General features: G+C 43.0%; 1 protein-coding gene across 2 annotated transcripts in view; it reads left to right on the plus strand.

The window, feature by feature from the left end:
* PRKCB (protein kinase C beta) overlaps positions 1-20,205 on the plus strand; it is a 206,926-nt gene that overhangs the window by 117,432 nt on the left and 69,289 nt on the right. For both annotated transcript variants that reach the window (XM_039349688.1, XM_039349687.1), the window contains exons 6-8: positions 3,072-3,228; positions 5,513-5,647; positions 19,552-19,648. In XM_039349688.1, coding sequence (XP_039205622.1) covers positions 3,072-3,228; positions 5,513-5,647; positions 19,552-19,648 — 389 coding nt within the window. The remainder of the gene's footprint in view (positions 1-3,071; positions 3,229-5,512; positions 5,648-19,551; positions 19,649-20,205) is intronic.

Raw genomic sequence — 20,205 nt, forward strand, 5'->3', positions numbered from 1 at the left:
TACCTATACCAATAAGTGGGTGGAATTCCTGCAAAGGAGTTTAGGGCTTTTGTTTCTACCTCTTCCATGTAGAGATTGGGCACAATGGGGGACAGAGGGATATGACCCCACTTTGCATCTTAAGAAGACAGAACTCTTGGAATAATTCTTCCAACAGGCATCCTTTATTAAGAGAAAATGGTTGCAGGCGTTCTAGACAGGACTTGGGGTTCAAGCTCTCCCATTCAAGGTTTTAAGGGGTTCCCCAGTAGCCCCACCCAATCACCCCCCTCTTCCAGCGACAGTCTCAGGCATTACACTCCCACCCCCTTTTCCTTACTGCTGGGTGGATGGAGACTTCAAAGAAAACTACATGAAAGGTAATAGCCCCCTTTGTTATAGTTAGTTCTTTTGGTGATACACACATCCAGTTCCTTTGAAGTGTACCGAAGGAAGTGAGGGCCATAAAGCCCCTTTGTTCACCCCCTTCCCTTCATCGTATGGCAGAATCCATAGAAGGCAGAAATGGGGTTTTTTATAATTGATAACTAGAGATGAAATATAATTGGATTCTGACACAACACAGTCCTTTCAGCAGTTCCAAGAAGGCTCCATGCTCATTTGCACTACTCAGGTGAGCTTAAGGGCACAGATAAACCTCCAGGTGGCTTCAGCAATTCTCTAAAAGAAGGCAAATGACCAGCTATCTTCAAGGAATATAAATCCTTCCATTCCCCACCATCTAGTCAGAGCTGAAGAAGCTTCTTGGATGAGAAGTGAAACATCTTCAAAGAAAAACAAGAAAGTCCAGTTACCTCGTGAAAAAGCGAAGAAGCTTCAGTTTTCAGGGAAACCCAGTTGTCTTTTGGAAAAGCACCTCTGGAACAACATAAGCTCCTTCAGAATTCCATCAGGGCTTCTTCTCAGCTTTTGCTTCCTGGACCAACACTACTGAATCTTCCTCTGTGTCCTGACCTGTTTCCATTTACTGTATGTGTCCGTAGGTTTCTTCTGGTGGCCTCTTCTTTAGAATGGCTTGCAGTTGTGATTTTGGAACATCCCTCCCATTTTGATCTTGTTTTCCTATCAACTTTCCTTCCCATGGAACCTACTCAGCTTTGCCATGAGGGGGTTTGCCTTTCATTTGTCAGTAAGGATGCAAACTTCATTGTTGTTAACAAGGATTTTCTGTTGTTCCTAAAACAATTCTTGAGAAAATCAGTTAAGAAATGAATACTGGCTGCCCTTCATCTTCAATGAAAACTGGTGCACAGACGGTGGTGTTCAGTTGATGTGCTATCTCATTATCTTCTTTCAGATTTTCTTCAAATCTTTTGTTCTCTGGGGATTGGCTATTTGCATTTTCCCATGTCTTTTACAGTTTATTTACATAAGTTGTATATGTACGTAATCCTTTTTGCAACTGTTATTGCCTTCTATTATGCAAATGTGTCTTCTCTGTTCTCATCTGGGCAACATTCTCCTTTTCTGAAGGAAAGCTGCTTCTCCTGTAATAGTGTTCTTGCCATTTCTCATTAAGGATGCCAGTAGCCTCTTGAATTTGCTTGTGTCTTTCCCAATCTGAGCTGAGCATCCAGGCTGAGCTTTTATTAATCGTGGCATTGGAGGGGATCTTGGAAGCTACCCAGCCTCCTGATCTGAATGAAGGCATCCCAAATAGATGGCATCCAGCGTCTGCTGACAGACCTCCATCAGCTGTTTGGGCTTTGTGGCTTCAATAAAACCCAAATATTTTGGACAGATTTGATCTGGGTATTCTTGTTTTCCCTAATCTCCAGCGTTTGTCTGTATGTGCTAAAAGTCATCAAAGGGCTAATCTTTCAATTAGCATATTCGGCTATGCAAATTTCACTGCAATGTCGTATGCTTTAAATAATATATCTTTCTGTCAGCTGCTGATATTGAAACAATGGCACCCATCCATCTGTGGACTGTTCTTTCAAGGGCAGGCATTATTTTTTCTGGGGTACAGTATTTGTGTTTCCCATTTCCTTTGGGTTCCTTCTAAAATCTTTCATTTTACACTGTTGGGCATGAATAGATCCGTGTGTCTTAATATTCGTGGACTAGATAATTGTCCATTTGTTAACTGAAATAGAGCAGAGTCTCTTTGCAAGAGATTTCTTAGATAAGAATATTTTTTGACGGCCATCTCTTTTATTCTAAGATGGTTCTAGTCCCTGGCCTCATCATGCTTTAATTACAGTCGTGTTGGTCCTCATTTTGATAGCCCAGTAGTGGGTATCTTCATGGCATCTTTGAGTCAAATAGCAGCCTTCTTTCCCCCCCCCCCTCCTTGAGATCTCTGGATACAGGGTATTCCTTACTGCAGATGTCTGCCTGCCCAGGACTGTTCACCCAGAAAAGTGGCTGGACTCAGTACTGTCTCCTTGGCCCAAGTCTGAGACGTTTATTAATTGTGGGGTGTTATTAATTTGCATTTCATTATACAAGTAGCACTTAAGGGATGGCTGAGCAGCTTCAGCAGCTGTTTCTCAATGAGAACATTGTGTCTTTTGAGAACAGGCTTGGACCAAGATGACAGGCCGAGTTAGAGTTTCCCTCTGTTTCCTGACATCCTAAATGGAATGGATGCTGCACATATAATGTGGCCTTAAGTCAGGAACACCCGTGGGAAGAATCTTTTTTCTGTCCTTGTGAGTTGATTTTTTTTATTGGACCAGAGGCCTCTGGGTGACTCAGAAGAGCAGCAAAAGACAATTCCATTTTAAAAGATTCTGAGTTAAAAATAAAAACCTGAAAAGAAGTGAATATATAAAGCTCTGCCAGCACATGGAGCGAGGGATAATTGGAGAGTGGATTACCATGGTACTGAATACACACAAACACAGCACAGAAAATTGTGACTCTCCAGCCGGTGGGTATTTATTTCTTCTGCAAATAAGCCACGTTGTATTTAATTGTTCTGGAGGACTCAAATGTACTTCAGCCGTGGCAGGACGTGTCATCACAAATTGAGCCCATTGAGTTTCCCCACTTGTAAATGCATGAGAGAATGGATATTGTTGCCCCTTTACACCATTCAGGGTCTTTTTTCCTTTCTGTTTTAGTACGAGATGCTAAAAATCTTGTTCCGATGGATCCCAACGGCTTGTCAGACCCATATGTGAAACTCAAGCTCATACCTGACCCAAAAAGCGAGAGCAAACAGAAGACTAAAACCATCAAATGTTCCTTGAACCCTGAATGGAATGAGACCTTCAAATTGTGAGTATTGCTAGAGGAACATTTGAATGTTGGGTGTGGTGTGATTTCTGGGGCATCCAGGGCTGTGGTGGCACAGGGGTTAGAATGCAGCACAGGTAATCCTTGACTTACGACCTCAGTTGAGTCCAGAATTTATGTTGCAAAGTGAGAAGTTTATTCAGTGAGTTTTACTCCATTTTACGACCCTTCTTGCCACAGTTGTTAAGGGAATCACTGCAACTGTTAAATTAGTCACACGGCTATTAAGTGAATCTGGCTTCCCCACTGATTTGCAAAAGATGATCACGTGACCCAGACACTGCGACCGTCATAAATATGAACCAATTGTCAAGCATCCAAGTATAAATCATGTGACCACGGGGACACTGCAGCAGTCATAAGTGTGAAAAATGGTCATAAGTCACTTTTTTCAGTGCTGTTGTAACTTCGAAAGTCATTAAATGAACTGTGGTAAGTCAAGGACTACCTGTATTGCAGGCTAATTCTGCCAACTGCCAGGAGTTCGATCCTCACCATCTCACGGTTGACTCAGCCTTCCATCCTCTCCGAGGTCCGCAAAATGAGGACACAGATTGTTGGGGGCCACAGGCTGACCCTGTAAACCGCTTAGAGAAGGCTGCAAAGCGGTATATGTCTATGTGCTATTGTCAATGCTATCCATATCTTAAAACAGGCAGTCAAGAAAGGGCATAATGTTGCTGGACAAACATCTCGTGTCATCCCTTCCTCCAGATCCCCCACTATGTAGGAAACCAGAAAGGGACTATAACTTAGACAGAACCCAGGCAGAAAACCGCATATTCGGATGCCAGGTGAAGGAAAAGACTTCCCCAATGGCAGATCTTGGACAGCTTTGTCTCCAAAAACACTGGAGGTTTTTAAAGACGAGATCGGTCAACCATTTGTCTGGAATGGTATAGGGCAGTGGTTCTCAACCTGTGGGTCAGAACCCCATTTGGGGTCGAACGGCCATTTCACAGGGGTCGCCAAACAACGCAGTCCGCCATTTTTTCCCCCCTTTCCTTAGCTGTGCTACTCCCTTTTATTCTATTGGCTTTTGAAAGCCAATAGAATAGACTCTCTTGAATAGAATCTAATTCTATTGGCTTTCAAAAGCCAATAGGAATTGTCCAGGCTGTCTCTGCCCTGCTGAGCCCGCCAAAAGTCCCATTTTTCAAACGGTGCTGCACCAGTTGAGTAGTCCTTGACTTACGACCGGTTGAGTAGTCCTCGACTTACGACCGGTTGGGGGACGCGGCATTAAAAAGGTTGAGAACCACTGGTATAGGGTTTCCTGCTTGAAGAGGAGGTTGGACTAGAAGACCTCCAAGGTCCCTTCCAATTCTGTTATTCTGTTACTCACAGCATAGACAAGAGTAACCGAGATGAAATTATGGTGTTCCTCAAAGGGAGGCAGCTTCCAAGAAGTTCTGCTCCCTGCCTTAATTTCCTGGGCAAACCTTTCAGATTTCTTCCTCACCATGGGGCCTGCTGCAGCATAGCATGGGAGGGGGGAACCTCTGTGCCAATGCTTCCTCTCTGAGAAGAGGCACAGCGTTGGCAAGGAAGGGAGCCGTGCTGAGCTTCAAGCTGTCAGGGTGCCCAAGGAGAGAAATCTACTGCCATGCATGAAAGTAAAGCTAGATCTAACATATCCCGCCATCGTTCCATTCTCCATCTTCTTTCTGTTTTTTGTTGCCAAACTTTCTGGGATTTTCAGGGCTCTCCATCTCACATCCACCCCTGCTTAATTTATTATAGTTCGCAGCTTCAGATGCCTGAAGGCGGGATTTTAGCTACCTGCAACTTCCCTAGAATTAATGAAGAGGGAAAAAATGTTGCATTTTAAGAAAGGAGAATGGGGAAGTAGTATTTCCCCCCCCCCTCTCCTCCGCCAGTCGGAAAACTCAGAAAAATATAGTATAACACTGTGGGATCAGAAACTGACATTTTTGAACATTTTCATTTGAAAGGGGCAGTGTGTAGACCAGGGCTCTCCAAACTTGGCAACTTTAGGACTCGTGGACTTTAACTCCCAGAATTCCTCAGCCAACCATGCTGGCTGAGGAATTCTGGGACTTCAAGTCCATGAGTCTTAGAGTTGCCAAGTTTGGAGACTCCTAGGTTAGAATTTCAGCATTAGGGGCGCAGGCTACTCTTGAAGACCACCCCAAGGATGGGCGATGACGGGTCAAATGCATGGAAGCTTGCAGAAAGCAGCCCCTTCCCCAGAAAATAGCATCTTAATGTCTCTTCTCTCCCCTCCTCCCCCTGTTTTTTCCAGCCAGTTGAAAGAGTCCGACAAGGGCAGGCGACTATCGGTGGAGATCTGGGACTGGGATCTGACCAGCAGAAATGACTTTATGGGATCTCTCTCCTTTGGCATTTCAGAGCTGCAGAAAGCCGGAGTGGATGGCTGGTATGGTGCCTTTGTCTCTCGGGCCCTCAGTGGCTCTCCAGTTAAATAAAAGCGGGGGTGAGAAAAGGAACAAGGAAAGCTGTATGGTGGTGTTTGAGCTTTTTGGGGAACCCCGCTCAAGCTGATGGCCAATAAATGTAAATAAAGTACATTCATGAGATATGTTAGAAATTGCTGCAATTAGTGTGGAAAAAAAATCTAGTCTCCACACACTGCACATCTTGCAGGGGCCTTTCTGACTTAAGGATGAGTTTGGCCTATTCTGCTCCTGTCCTGACACGCACCGCCAAGCGACGTCCCCTGGACATGACTAGGATTGCAAGCCTAAACTCTAAATGCCACCAACTTTTGACAGAAGCCTGTCATGAAGATCTGCCCTCTCCCCCAACAGACCCTGGCCCGTGTTTTCTGGAAGAATCCAGAAGAATCTCTAATTCTAATTTCTAACCCTCAAGGACAGAGTAGGCGACTGTGGTCCATCAATGGCAGTGAATCCATCTTAAAGTCACCCTGGCCAGTCTGGTCAAGGTCAAGAGATCCAGTAGACGTGGTTCAGCAACAGCTTCCTCAACGCCCCCAACAACAGCTGGGTCTGTTCAGGACCGTCCTGCCCAGATTCCTTCCCCCTCCCAGGGACTAGTTTATCACAAACTAGGGCTGATCATTTTTACCACCATTTTTGCCGGAATGGGACAACTCGCTTCGGTCTTCTCGGCCCAGCCAACTTGCAACTCAGAAACCTTGACTTGCTTGCATGGAAAGCTTTGGAGCTTAGATGGAGAGATGGGAGAAGGGGGGGCTGGGGAGAGAAAAAGCAGATGCCCTGGCACTCACCCTGAAGGCTGCTGCTGTCACTCCATTTTTTCCACATTTGGCTCCTTGTGGCGGAGTGGAAGTAAACAGGTCAATCCCAAGAATCCCCAAGGAATCCTTCATTGAGCAGCTGGAGAAATGCCACTGGACCGATTAGGAATTCTTTGTGGCTGAGTAAATTGTCCCGGAGAAATCTACAACTCCTTTTAAAATGAAGCCACCAAAGAGCCTCTAGGAATAGAATAGAGCTGGAAGGGACCTTGGAGGTCTTCTAGTCCAGCCCCCTGCTCAAGGAGGAGGACCTATACCATCTCAGGCAAGTCTCTTCTTAAAAATCTCCAGTGATGGAGCTTCCATGATTTCTGGAGGCAAATTGTTCCACTGGTTAATTGTCCTCGCTGTCAAGAACTTTCTCCTTAATTCCAGGTTGCTTCTCTCTTTGATCAGTTTCCAACCATTGTTTCTTGTCCTGCCCTCTGGTGCTTTGGAGAATAGTTTGACCCTTTCTTCTTTGTGGCAGCCCCTCAAATACTGGAATACTGCTATCATGTCTCCCCTATTTCTTCTTTAGACTAGCCAAACCCAAGTCCTGCAGCCGTTCTTCGTATGTTTTAGTCTCCAGGCCTTGGATCATCTTAGTTGTCTTCTCTGAACTTTTTCCAAAGTCTCAACATCTTTTTTATAGTATGGGGACTAGAATTGGTTGCAGTATTCCAGGTGTGGCCCAACGCTCACCGTTTCCCCTATGCATTTTGGCAAGGCTGGAGACACGAGACTTGTACCTGGATGTCAGCAGGGTAGAAGAAAACATTTCACTTCTCATCCAAGAAGCTTAATCAGTTCTGATGGTGGCAGTATAGAAGGAAAGGTACTGACAGGTGAGGCTGGATTGTGGGGGGATGGAAGGAACATATTTCTTTGTAAACCTCTGGACATTCGCACTCTCGCTGAGAGGCACTGAGACCTCTTGGGGCTTTATCTGTGCCCTCAGGGGCATCTGGAGTGCAAATGAGCTGAGGTGGCGCAGCAGTTCGAGTGCAGTACTGCAGGCCACTTTAGCTGACTGTGTTCAGCAGGTCAGCGGTTCAAATCTCACCGGCTCAAGGTTGACTCAGCCTTCCATCCTTCCAGGGTAGGTAAAATGAGGACCCAGATTGTTGGGGGCAATGTAAATATATATACACATTGCTTACTGGTGTACACCGCTTAGAGAGTGCTTGCACTTAAAGCGGTATATAAGTCTCACAAATAAATAAATAAATAAATAAATAAATAAATAAATAAATAAATAGGTATGAAATGTTCCTGGAACAAAGTCCACGTTCTGGATAGAGAGGATCATTGGTTTGAAAGAGGGATCAAAGGCCATCTATGTTAAAATTGAGCAGCCCTCCCTTAATAAAGGGGGAGGAAGAAGACACCACCCATCTCCTGTGTACAACATAGTCCTTTCAGCAGTTCCAAGAAGATTCCACCCCCATTTCCACTCTGATCAGGGCACAGATGAACCCCCCCAAGTAGCCTCAAGAGTGCTCAGGGAGAATGCTAATGACCAGATGACTACAAAGAAATACGATCCTTCTCCCCCCCCCAATCATTTCTTCTTCTTCAAGGAAAAAAGAGTCCAGTTGCCTTTTGAAAAAGCCTTTGAGACAAGGTATCTTGAGAGCCTGACAAAGATTCTCTCCGCTACTCTCATACCAAAGAAAATCAAGGCACAGCAATCTTAGGATTCTTTCTGACTCACTCCTCCCTTCCATACCTGAGCTGGTGTTTATGTAACACCGCTGAATACCTTTGTCAAGTCCATTTCCACACTCCTCTGTGACTCTGTAACCATTAGGAATCACTATTCTCTGAATTTCTAGGACAACTACAGAAAGCATTTTTTTTTTTACCAGTGTCAGAAAACACACTATGTTTGGATGAAGAAGAGCCATACATATCTCTTCTGGAAAATTTGAATGCATGGCGATATCTTTGATTTATCTTTCAATCTGTACATCTGTGTAAGATTTATAAATCTTTTGGGTCAGGATAGGTGATAGTTCATTTGGATGATTTGTTCATTTATTCTGAGGATCCAGCTATACCCATGGAACAGAATTGATCTATGCTTGATCAGCTCCCCCTACGCAGCCTTTGTGCTAAGCTGATAAATGTGGCTTTGATCTGCCTTGCATCTCCCCAGTTTAATTATACTGGAAAAAGAAACTTTTTACTCTTCTCCTGATAAAGCTCAGTGTTCAAGGGTGTCTGAAAAAAAAAATCATTAAAGGAGGGGAAATATACAGTACTACATTTCTAATAAGAAAACAGAAGGTAAAGATTTTTTTTGGACAGAAGTCAGAGGAGGAGCAATCAGTAATGGCAATATGAAGGTTTCAACATGATAAGGAAGGTAATGAAACAGTTCCTCCCTCTTTACTAAAATTCTGGCTGAGTTGAAAAAAAAATGTAATTAATGAATGGACAGAATCAATTACAAGAAGAAGTTCCTAAGTTGTCATTTACAGAACAACAGAGTTGGAAGGGACCTTGAAAGTCTTCTAGACTAACCCCCTGCTCAAGCAGGAGAGCCTATGCCATTCTGGACAAATGGCTGTCCAGTCCCTTCTTAAAAACCTCCAGTGATGGAGCACCCACAACATCTGAAGGCAAGCCATTCCATTGGGTTAATTGTTCTCACTGTCAGGAAAGCTTTCCTTAGTCTTAAGTTATTTCTCTCCTTGATTAGTTTCCATCCATTGCTTCTTGCCCTGCCTTCGGGTGTTTCTGATGATGCACTCAAAGAATTTAAAAGGAATTCAAATTCAATTCAGGCAGCCAAAAGAGAGTTTCAAGGCTAATATGGAAGAGGGATATGTTTGGAAGATGACTTTTGCTGTGGCGACATTGGGATTAAAATATTAAAGAATTGCATAAAGAATGGGATAAATAATCTGTTGGAGTAGATTGACTTGATGATTTATTCTCAGAATCCTTCAGATGCAGAACATGTGTTCCAGATAGGATATCCAGGTGCCAGAAATCCTGGGTAATAAAAAAAGGAGCAATATTAAGTTCTCACTTTCTCGTTTTTAAAAATCTATTGTGCAGAAGGCCAGGACAATGAATTTACAAAATCCAAATTCATCAAAAAAATGCCTGTTGAAAAATCTTCAGAAAAGAAATGAATTGAAATATTTGAATGAATTCCTTAGAAAACCTGAGAAAACTTACTGCTGAACATTCCTCTCTGCTTTAATTTTTAATTTAAATGTGAAGAAGAAATTTGTGTTACTCATTTGGAAGGGCGAGGCCCTTGTCTTGTGAGAGCCTTGAGGACTGTCTTTGAGAGATCCTTGGTACTCTGTGCGCTTGGTTGTTTCCTTGCAGACATTTCACTACCCAAACTAGGTAACATTATCAGTTTGCAGGGAGGAGGAGGAGGAGTCGTCCTAGGTGCTCTCTGAGAATAATTGTTTTCTTGCAGATGTTTCACTACCTAAAGTAAGTAACATCATCAGTGCTAGTATACTGGGCTGCAAATATTCTCCTTCAGAGCGTCTTTGCTCTGCTGTGCTCTCTGCACAGACAGAAGGGATGGAAGCTCAGATTGCTCGTCTTTAGGGACCAGCAGCATCCGCATCTGATGGTTACCCTCTGGGCAGCGTAGCCTCTGATGCCTGCAGCCGCTCAGGCAGCACTTTGTCTGGCAACTCTTTAACTGGCTGCTCGCTGCATGTCTTGTCAGAGTCCAGGCAGCCATAACAATTAACAAAGGCAAATACCTTGAAAAGATAACACACCAGCCGAACTGTTAGCTTATCAGTTGCAGAATGGGCAAAATAAAAGGATAGCTTCTATTTGGCTTGGAACTAAGCATATCTGTACAACAAGTGATATTACCCAGGAATTGATCAACTATTTTTTTGAAATTATACTGCAGACAGCAATGTGGTCCAGTAAAAGTTGAAGAATATTTAGATGGAATATTGCATAGAATTTGCTGACCAAAAAATAGCAGTTTTTAGTTGAGCTGAAACAAAGAAACAATTTAAAGTTAAAAATGAATAAAACCCCAAGACCAGCTTTTCAGAAATTCCAATTAAACTTATTTTATTTGGAAACCATTTCTGGACTACCATTGTATATATAGAATTGTGCCACAACCCGACTTTGGATTCTAGAGTTTATATTTCAGTCATATACAAAGTCAACAGTTTATAGAATTTACAGTGTTCTTTCAAAGTATTGTTTATTGTTTATAGTTTTTCTTTTTCCTCTTACAGACCTCAGTAGTGTTAACCACATATTTTACCACTCAACAGATATATTTCTTGACTAAAAAATGGATATAAAATATCTTATAGTGCACTAAGTGGTTAGTGGTGTATTAGAATATATTTATCAGGCATGAAAGATCAGATCTACACGTGAAAGTTCAATTACACTGATTTATTGCTAAAAGCCTATATACAGGAAACTCTCAACTAAAGGTCAGCACTCGGTTAGAATTAGATAAGGGTCAACTGCACTCATGGGGGTTGGAATTAATTAGCTCCTATAATACTAAACATATGATATTTTTGATATACTGTCTGTTTGCAATTTTTGGCTAAACACTCACATTCTCTTATATTATTTTTTATTTTCCTTACTACATTCTCTACATTCTTTGTACCAATATTGTTTCTTTTTGTGTTTTTTTCTTGAAATTTTAATAATAACTTAAAATATTTGCTGAAAACAGGAAAAGCACTCTTTTACAGGATTATTTAGAAGATGTTATTTTTATTTATTTAACAATACTTTTTAATTTACTAGACCAGGAGTCCCCATCCCCTGGTCCGTGGACCGGTACTGGGCTGCAGCATGCCAGCAACTGGTCCACACAAACAAGCAAAGCCCCATCTGTGGGATGCAGGTAGCACACAAAACCACGCACTCTCTGGTCCATGGAAAAATCTTTCTCCACAGAACCAGCCCCTGGTGCCCAAAAGGTTGGGGACCTCTGTACTAGACAACCTGTAACCCGTTGGGTCTTTGTTTCAGAGCTATTTCCTTGCCTAAACAGAGAAACAGGAAGACCACGGGTGGGCAAAAAAGCAGTGGAGGTGACTTCCAACTTACTGCTGGCTTCCCCATTGAGTTTCCTTATGGGAAACTGACAAGGAGTGTTGGGAATGTATGATCATGTGTCCATGGCTGATTGTGCAGCGTGACAGCACTCAAGTGGCCATAATGTTGCCCAGTTTCAGTCTCACAGGAATAAGAGATCCCAGATTTTGGACACATTCTGTAAGTTAGCCCATCTGAGGTAGGTTGATTCAAAAACTGTTGTCTTACGATGTACCATTTCACTCAGTTGACAGTTACAAACAGACAAACTCAAGAGCTTTAGAAGTATATACATTTCTCTACATTAGGTTTGGTTGTATAAATATCCCTGCGGCCAGTACAAAACAAATTAAGCAAATCTTAAAGGTGCTTTTTCAAAAGGCAACTAGGACTGTTTTTTCCAGGGCTTTTTTTGTCATAGAACGCCCAAGAACGGAGTTCCAGCATCTTTTTTGGATGGAACCTTGTAGGGTAGGCAAGGCGGGTTGTATGACGTGTGAGTTCCAGCACCACTGGTTTTTTCCTTGAGGGAGATGTTTCACTTTTCATCCAAGAAGCTTCATTGGTTCTGGTGGGGTTGGGTTGGCGGATGAAAAGATCCTGTTTCTTTGCATTCACCTGGTGATCGCTTGCAGATGACTACAAAGAAATATGATCCTTCCAAACCCACCACCCCCCTGTCAGAACTAATCCTTCCATCCTTCCACCATCCTGCCAGAACTGGTGAAGTTTCTTGGATGAAAAGCGAAAAAAACAAAGGAAAAAAACACTCCAGTTGCCTTTTGGAAAAAGCTCCTTTGAGACAACCATGACCTGAATGACTTAGAACAGGGGTGTCAAACTGCCGGCCCACGGGCCGATTTCATCATACCGGAGCCGTGCCCATCCCATTGCCGGCAATGGCGAAAAAGCTCCGATATGTCGCGTGACGTCACGTGACGTCACAAGTTTGACATGCCTGACTTAGAATCTCCACAGACATATTAAGCAAATCATGTGGGATTAAAATTTTTAAACATCTTTTTTATTATTTAGAGCAGTGGTTCTCAACCTTTTTAATGCCGCGACCCCCAACCGGTCGTAAGTCAAGGACTACTCAACCGGTCGTAAGTCGAGGACTACTCAACTGGTGCAGCACTGTTTGCAGAATGGGACTTTTGGCGGGCTCAGCAGGGCAGAGACAGCCTGGACATTTCCTATTGGCTTTTGAAAGCCAGTAGAATTAGACTCTATTCAAGAGAGTCTATTCTATTGGCTTTCAAAAGCCAATAGAATAAAAGGGAGTAGCACAGCTAAGAAAAAGAGGGGAAAAATGGCGGACTGCGTTGTTTGGCGACCCCCATGAAATGGTCGCTCGACCCCAAATGGGGTCCCCACCCACAGGTTGAGAACCACTGATTTAGAGGATCTTCCTAAATATGTGGACAAATTACAGAATGCCTCTCACATCAGTGCAGCCCCTTCTATGCATCAACATCATGCACGTGGTCAGAGGGGCAGGGGGGGGTGTTCTATTGCATTGCTGACACACACACACACACACACACACAGACACACACACACCACCCTTCAGATGCCATTGCCTTCTAACTCTAGAAGAGGTCCTAAGTCTTCACCCCTATATATTTCACCATTCTTTTAATGAGGAAGATAAAATTTAATAATCCGAGGGTGGGAAAATGAGGATATCTCATTATTTAATATATTTATATTAAATAATATTTAATATAATATTAAATATTAGGAATATTCCTAAAGCGTAAGAACAGCTACAAATAAATAAATTTGAGGAACAAGAACAGATCTGACTATCTTCATAGGGGGGGGGGCAAATACATTGGAAAAATTGAACCCAAAATTGTAATATAGGGACTTGTTTCCATCTTAGCTGGTGTAATCCTGGAAAATAGAAAATGTTTATGATACCCTTCCTGTTCATAAATGATTTAATTAATATTCTGATTTTATATTATCTTCACCGTGTTGAAAATAAAATTAAATGCAGCTTAAAATATAATTTTAAAGAGCAATGCCCTAGATAGAATCATTGTCTGAAAGGCCTCCAGTTTTCAGGTGGGTTGGGAAAAACCAGAACATGTGATAGGAAGCCCTTCATAGCTGTCCTCCACGAATTCTCCCCTCCTGCCTAAGAGAAACCAGATGCTCAATCTGGCCTCAGCGTCCCAGGAAGCCTTGGAACCGACCGCAGATTCTCAATCATATTGGCTCTCTCAGCATCCTCATGCTCCAATGTTAGTTAGTTGGCGAGGAGACTTTTTTCCAGGGAGATCTTCTCCAAAGAGATCCTGGCGCTTAGCCAAAAACTATCACGAGGCAAAACAACTCTCAGCCGAATAAAATCTCCCTGCTTTTTCTTCATCTCTGTCCTCTAGAAAAAAAGTTTCATTTTCTTTCTTTAGTTCTTGTTTCCAAAGAACTGAACAACCTTAGTGAGAACCATTAAAGCCTTTCCCTTATGTAGAATTACATAGAATCATTGGGCTGGAAGGGATTATGGAGTCTTCTACTCTCAAATAGGAGACTCAAAATAGGAGACCCTATACTATTTCCAGATAATTGGTGGTCCAGTCTATTTTTGAAAACCTTCCAGTGAGGGGGCACCCACAACATCTGGAGACAGATTGATTGTTCTCACTGTTAGGAAATTTCTCCTTATTTCCACGTTGGTTCTCCCTTGATTAGTCTCCATTCGTTACTTCTTGTCCTGCCTTCAGGTGCCTTGAAGAATAGGTCAACCCCCTCTTCTCTGTGTCAGCCCCTCAAGTATTGGAAGACTGCTATCATGTCACCCTTAGTCCTTCTCTTGGTTAGACCAGACTTATCCAGTTCCTGCAACTGTTCATCATAGAGTTTAGCCTCCAGTCCCCCAATCATCTTTGTTGCTTTTCACTTTTCTTTCTAGAATCTCAACATCTTTTTTGTTTTGTGGTGACCAGAACTGGACACAGTATTCCAAGTGTGATTGTACTGAGGCATTATAAAGTAGTGTTATCAGTTCTTGTGATCTTGAAACTATCCCTCTGTTGACGCAGCCTCAGAGTGCATTGGCTTGTTTTGTAGTTGCAGCACACTGCTGACTTATGCTTAAGTAGTGGTCCACTAGGTCCCATACTGTAGATCCCTCTCATAGTTACTGTTGTTCAGCCAGGTACTAGAATCCTGCCTTTTAATTAACTTACAATGTCAACTTTATTATTACCTATAATCAATATATGAAAAAAACAATGGTGACAATTTGACTTAATTATGTTAAAGTTAAAGTGGAAATCAACATAGAACGAAGTGTATGACAAGGCAATACAATATCACCTGTCCTTTTCTCAGTTTGCCTTGAAGAACTATTTCGGAAACTAGAGAGATGGAATAAAAACCAATGGCGCTTATTTAAATCACTTAAGATTTGCAGATGATGTTGTTCTCTTTTCACAAGACCCAGAAGAGCTACAAAGACACATACAGGAGCTGCACAAAGCAGGAGAACCATTCGGCTTCAAAATAAACCTGAAAAAGAGCCAGGTTGTGTTTAATAAATTCACTAAAGATAGAAAAAAAAATATCAGAGAAGAACTAGATGTAGCAGACCATTACATATACCTTGGCCAATGGATCTCAATGGAAGGTGATACAAAAATGGAAATTGAATGGTGTATTAAATGTGGTTGGCAGGCATTCGTCAAGTTAAACGTAATTTTCAAGATGCCTGAAGAGAAAAGTTTTCAATCAGTGTGGGCTACCTGCTCTAACATATACCAGTGAAACATGGACACTAACCTCACAGTCGGTACAAAAGCTACAAGTGGAGCAAAGAGCCGTGGAAAGAGACATCACAAGACAAGATAGAAAGACCCGCGCATGGATTAGAGCACAAATTAAAATATATGATGCCGTCAAAGAGAGCAAAAGAATGGAAATGGAAATGGACTGGTCACATAGAAAGAAAGGCTGATGGCAGGTGGACCAAGGCAGTCATAGAATGGATCCCACTTGATCAAAAGTGTCCACGAAAAAGAACTAAAACAAGATGGATTGATGACATCAGCCAGTATTGCAGACCCAACTGGCTGATTGGGAAGCTCAGGACCATGTTGGTGGGAAACATGTGGAATAGACCTTCATCCTGCAGTGGATAGACCATGGCTAGAGTGATAATGAGGTGACCAACTTTTTTACAATAAAAAGGAGGACACAAATAAATTGAAGAAAAAAACATCGTAAATAAAAGAAACATTTTTTTTCATTGCAACAATAATACAGACAACTTGCATGTGCAAAGTTTGCCAGCCGGGTGTTTTGGCGCGCCCAGCAGCAATTCCTATTGGCTTTCGAAAGCCAATAGTGGGAGTAGCACAGCTCATGCAAAAGTTGGGGGAAAAAAACCATCAAAAAATGGTGCCGGAATGCCGTTCTGAGCATTCTATGAGAAAAAAAAGCCCTGCAGATTAGTCTTCAAATATCGAAAAGGAGGACATGAAGGAGGACACTTTTTGAGGGAGGACAGGACTTACAAAAGGAGGACTGTCCTCCCTAAAGGAGGACGGTCGGTCACCTTAGTGATAATGATTTAGTTTTTATGTTTTTAACATTTACTTGTACACCACTGAGAGTCCCTCTGTAAGGAAGATGGGCACTTCTTAAATATGAGAATGAATGAATGAATGAATGAATGAATGAATGAATGAATGAAAGTTATATATGTACAGCAACAGATGTAGGAAGTGACTAGCTCTCTTTTTCTCTTCTTTATGGGCAGGAGGGTTTCAGTGCCCATTCAAATGAAGTTGAGAACTGATCAGGCCAAGCCAGTTCTTGAGAAACACCTTTGTGGCTTGGCTGTCCTTAGTGAAGAACCATTTAGTAGAAAATGGATTCCTGCATCTGAGGATTTCCAGTGATAGATGAATAATGTAGACTCTCTTTCTTTTCATCGAGAGATGCAGTTTTCATGTTGATTCCCAGGCAAGGGGAGGAGAATTTTGTTCTATTTATATTTTTATGCTAAGTTATTCATTTTGCAAATTTTAATCTGAACCTCAGTTTTCCAAATGTGATATGGTTTACAGTATAAATGATGCATTTTATGCACATTTCACACACACACACATGTATATGCATATGTTCACAAAATGGCATATTGTATATTAATATTAATATTTTGTATATTACAAAAATGTGCATAAAAAGACACTGAGATCAGCTGCTTTCAAGAATGTGTATATTAAAGACAATTCTCACCAAAGCGGGTATTTCTGTACCTTTCTGCTGTCACCCAGATTTTTGCTGTGAGGTAGGGCTGCCTTACCCAAGTACTCACACAGCAGCAAGGAGTGGCAAGTGCCAAATTTGCTTCTGGTGCTGTGCCTTTGCCCCTGGCTGCCTGGCATAGAGAGGACACTTTGCTGAGTGGACAGGACATTGCCCCAGACTCTTCTTCCCAAATAGGCTGACCCAGTAAAACTGGGATGTTGAGTCATGTTAGGATTGAATCACGTAGATTATTTTGGTGTTGTAAATGACTTATCCTGTCATTTGAAGAAGCAGAATATTCTAGCCTTTCTTTTCCTTGCTGAAATGCTTAGCTAGCATGAAGGTTTAATGAAGCTAATGGAAAATGGTAGTTGATATCCAGGGGCAGAGTTGTGACAATATTCTTTCGGTTTATTTGCCAAACCTCTCCAACTGGGGCAGTTAATGGGACAGATTTGGAAAAAAACCCCCTGCTTAAGCCACTTTCTGAGGTTACATTAAACCAAAATCTAAACAAAGGTCTGTGATCACATACCTTATGAGAAGCCACAAAAAAGAAAATTGGAGAGAATTTAAGCATAAGCTAAGCAAACTATAGCGTAAAGGCACCTCTCAAAATTTTAGAATTATTTTCATTTGTTACAGTTCCAATTTCATTTACGATAGTCTCCATAAATTAAGTCCTCGGTATGGCTCACATGACCTTTGGTAATTGATTAAGATACCCTTTGTTTCTGCATGCACTCACACCATCTCTGCATGCCAACCTGGGCTTGTCACTCATCTGGACGGCATTCTTGCCAAGTTCAGTTGTGACGTGGCCTTGTTCTCTGCAAGAGCTTGCCAGAAAAGAGCCTTTACAGCTCCCCATAACCTAAGTTTTCACCCTGCCCGAATCCAGCCTGGGTGATAGCTAACCTAGCCTGGCATGTTTATTGGGCATAACCAGCCACTAGCAGATTATGCATGATGCCTGGGCTCAGCCAGAGCCATGGGGGAGAAGGCAGTGGGCACCACTGGGGGAGAGATGTTTGGAAGGGAAGCCTCTTATCACTTGGGTGCAACCCAGCCCTCCCACAGCGCTGCCGTTCCATAAGGGCTCGGGCAGCCAGGGGTGTCAGGAGCGGCCTTCAGAGGCTCAGGACCGCTGGGGACAAGGTGCCCCCTCTGTGCATTGGCTGCCAGCCAGGTCCTCATTCAGTCTCCCCCATTTCATTTGGCTTCCTCGCCACTTGCAGTCTTGGCTCCAGTTTGGCTTTGCCAACTGAGCACATTAGAGAGCATGTAAACTATATGGTAAGCAGCTACGTACTGCAGTACTGCAGGCCACTTTAGCTGACTGTGTTCAGCAGGTCAGCGGTTCAAATCTCACCGGCTCAAGGTTGACTCAGCCTTCCATCCTTCCGGGGTAGGTAAAATGAGGACCCAGATTGTTGGGGGCAATGTAAATAGATATATATACATTGCTTACTGGTGTATACCGCTTAGAGAGTGCTTGCACTTAAAGCGGTATATAAGTCTCATAAAATAAAATAAATAAAACAAGTGGAGATCTAACTAATTTTCCTTGTCACAGTATTGGCTTAAATAAACTTTGCGAGGAAGGAAGCTCCCGTTCATTTTTCATCTCTAAAGAGCCACGGGATGTACCCGGAGAAGAGACCTTGGGCCGATGCAAGTCTCATCTTGTCTGTTCATTCTCCCTCCTCAAGCAGGAGATGATGCTTCTTCCTTTTAATTTTGAAAATCCCCTCTTTGTCTGGAGCCATACGGCCCTTCCCGGCAGGCACGGCTGCCCAATCTTAAGCACTTGAATGAGCAGCGGGTGGGAGATGCTATTTTGAAAGGATTGCCCATTTTTAAAATAACCTGCAAATCAAAACAAGCACGGGGTATTTGCCACACTCTGCGTGGGTTTTGTTTGCTTCTTTTGAAGCATTTTTGACATGGGAAAAGGGTTTGGAGATATCACTTACATCCCATTGTCCTCGCTCTGGTTTCCGTTCTCATCCACTTTTGTTTGGGATTTGGATTTGGCTAGGACAGGGGTAGGCAACCTCAGCTCTTTTATGACTCATGGACTTCAACTCCCAGAATTCCCGAGTCAGCACAGCTGGGAGTTGAAGTCCATGAGCCATAAAAGAGCCGAGGTTGCCTACCCCTGGGCTAGGAGAAAAGAAGGACTAGGGGGTGACATGATAGCAGAATTCTGGTATTTGAGAGATTGTCACGAAGAAGAGGGGGTCAACTTATTTACCAAAACATCTGTAGGCAGGACCTAATCAAGCAGAGAAGCAACCTAGAACTAAGGAGAAACTTCCTAACAGTGAGGACAATTAACCAATGGAACAGCCTGCCACCAGAATTTGTAGGTGCTTCATCACTGGAGGTTTTTAAGAAGATTGGACAGTCAGATGTCTGAAATGGTATAAGGTTTCCGACTTGAGCAGAGGGTTGGACTAGAAGACCTCCAAGGTCCCTTCCAGCTCTATTCTGATTGATTGTTCTTGGCGTACTTGAGTGTTGATCTCTGTTACCTATGCATGCTCTCTTGGATCATTCCTTTCTTTAAAAGTCAGCACAGCTAATTAAAACAAAAAATAGGACATACCTGGGCCAGGACGTGGCCAGGCCTGGCCCTTGGTCAGATTCTCCAGCTGGCCTTTGGGGGCTGCAGCCCCAGCTCAGGACTGTTTTGATGACTCCCTTTTTCCTCCCCCCAGGTTTAAACTCCTGAGCCAGGAAGAGGGAGAATACTTCAACGTTCCTGTCCCCGCAGAAGGCGAAGAAGGCAATGAGGAGTTCAGACAGAAGTTTGAGGTGAGCTGCGTTTCCAAAAGGTGGACGGCTCTCAGGAAGCCAGCCTAGCAAGCATGGGGCCCCAAGAGGTTAACTCGGTTAGCCCTGCATTCTGGGAGATGCCCAGCCACTCCAGGAAGAGCAGATCAAGGTTGATCTGGCCAGCTGAGTCCTTGGTATTAATAGGGCAAATGTCTGAATAGTTTCAGATTGTATATTGCGCATGTCAGAAGGAGGGCTGGAAAATATCTATAGACCCCTCACAACCTGGACCCAAACTGTTTCTACTCCTCCCCTCAGGACAACGCTACAGGGCATTGCAGGATAAGATAGTCAGACACAAAGACAGCTTTTTCCCTCCTGCCAGCACTCTGGTATTTGTGCCCATGTAGTATGGCTGTAGTATTATCCTTTATCCTTCTTATTATCTTCTTTACTCCCCCCTGTTATTGGGATGAAGGTGATGATGATTCTGTTGCTTTGCATGGACGCTGAGAGCTTCTGCACCAGGGACAAATTCCTTGTGTGTCCAATTAAGGGCTCTCTGAGTCCACCCCGTGGTTGCTAGGGAACAAAAA

This window comes from Crotalus tigris, unplaced genomic scaffold (genome assembly GCF_016545835.1).
Source record: "Crotalus tigris isolate CLP2741 ecotype Arizona unplaced genomic scaffold, ASM1654583v1 scf7180000018301.7375997, whole genome shotgun sequence".
Classification (NCBI taxonomy): domain Eukaryota; kingdom Metazoa; phylum Chordata; class Lepidosauria; order Squamata; family Viperidae; genus Crotalus; species Crotalus tigris.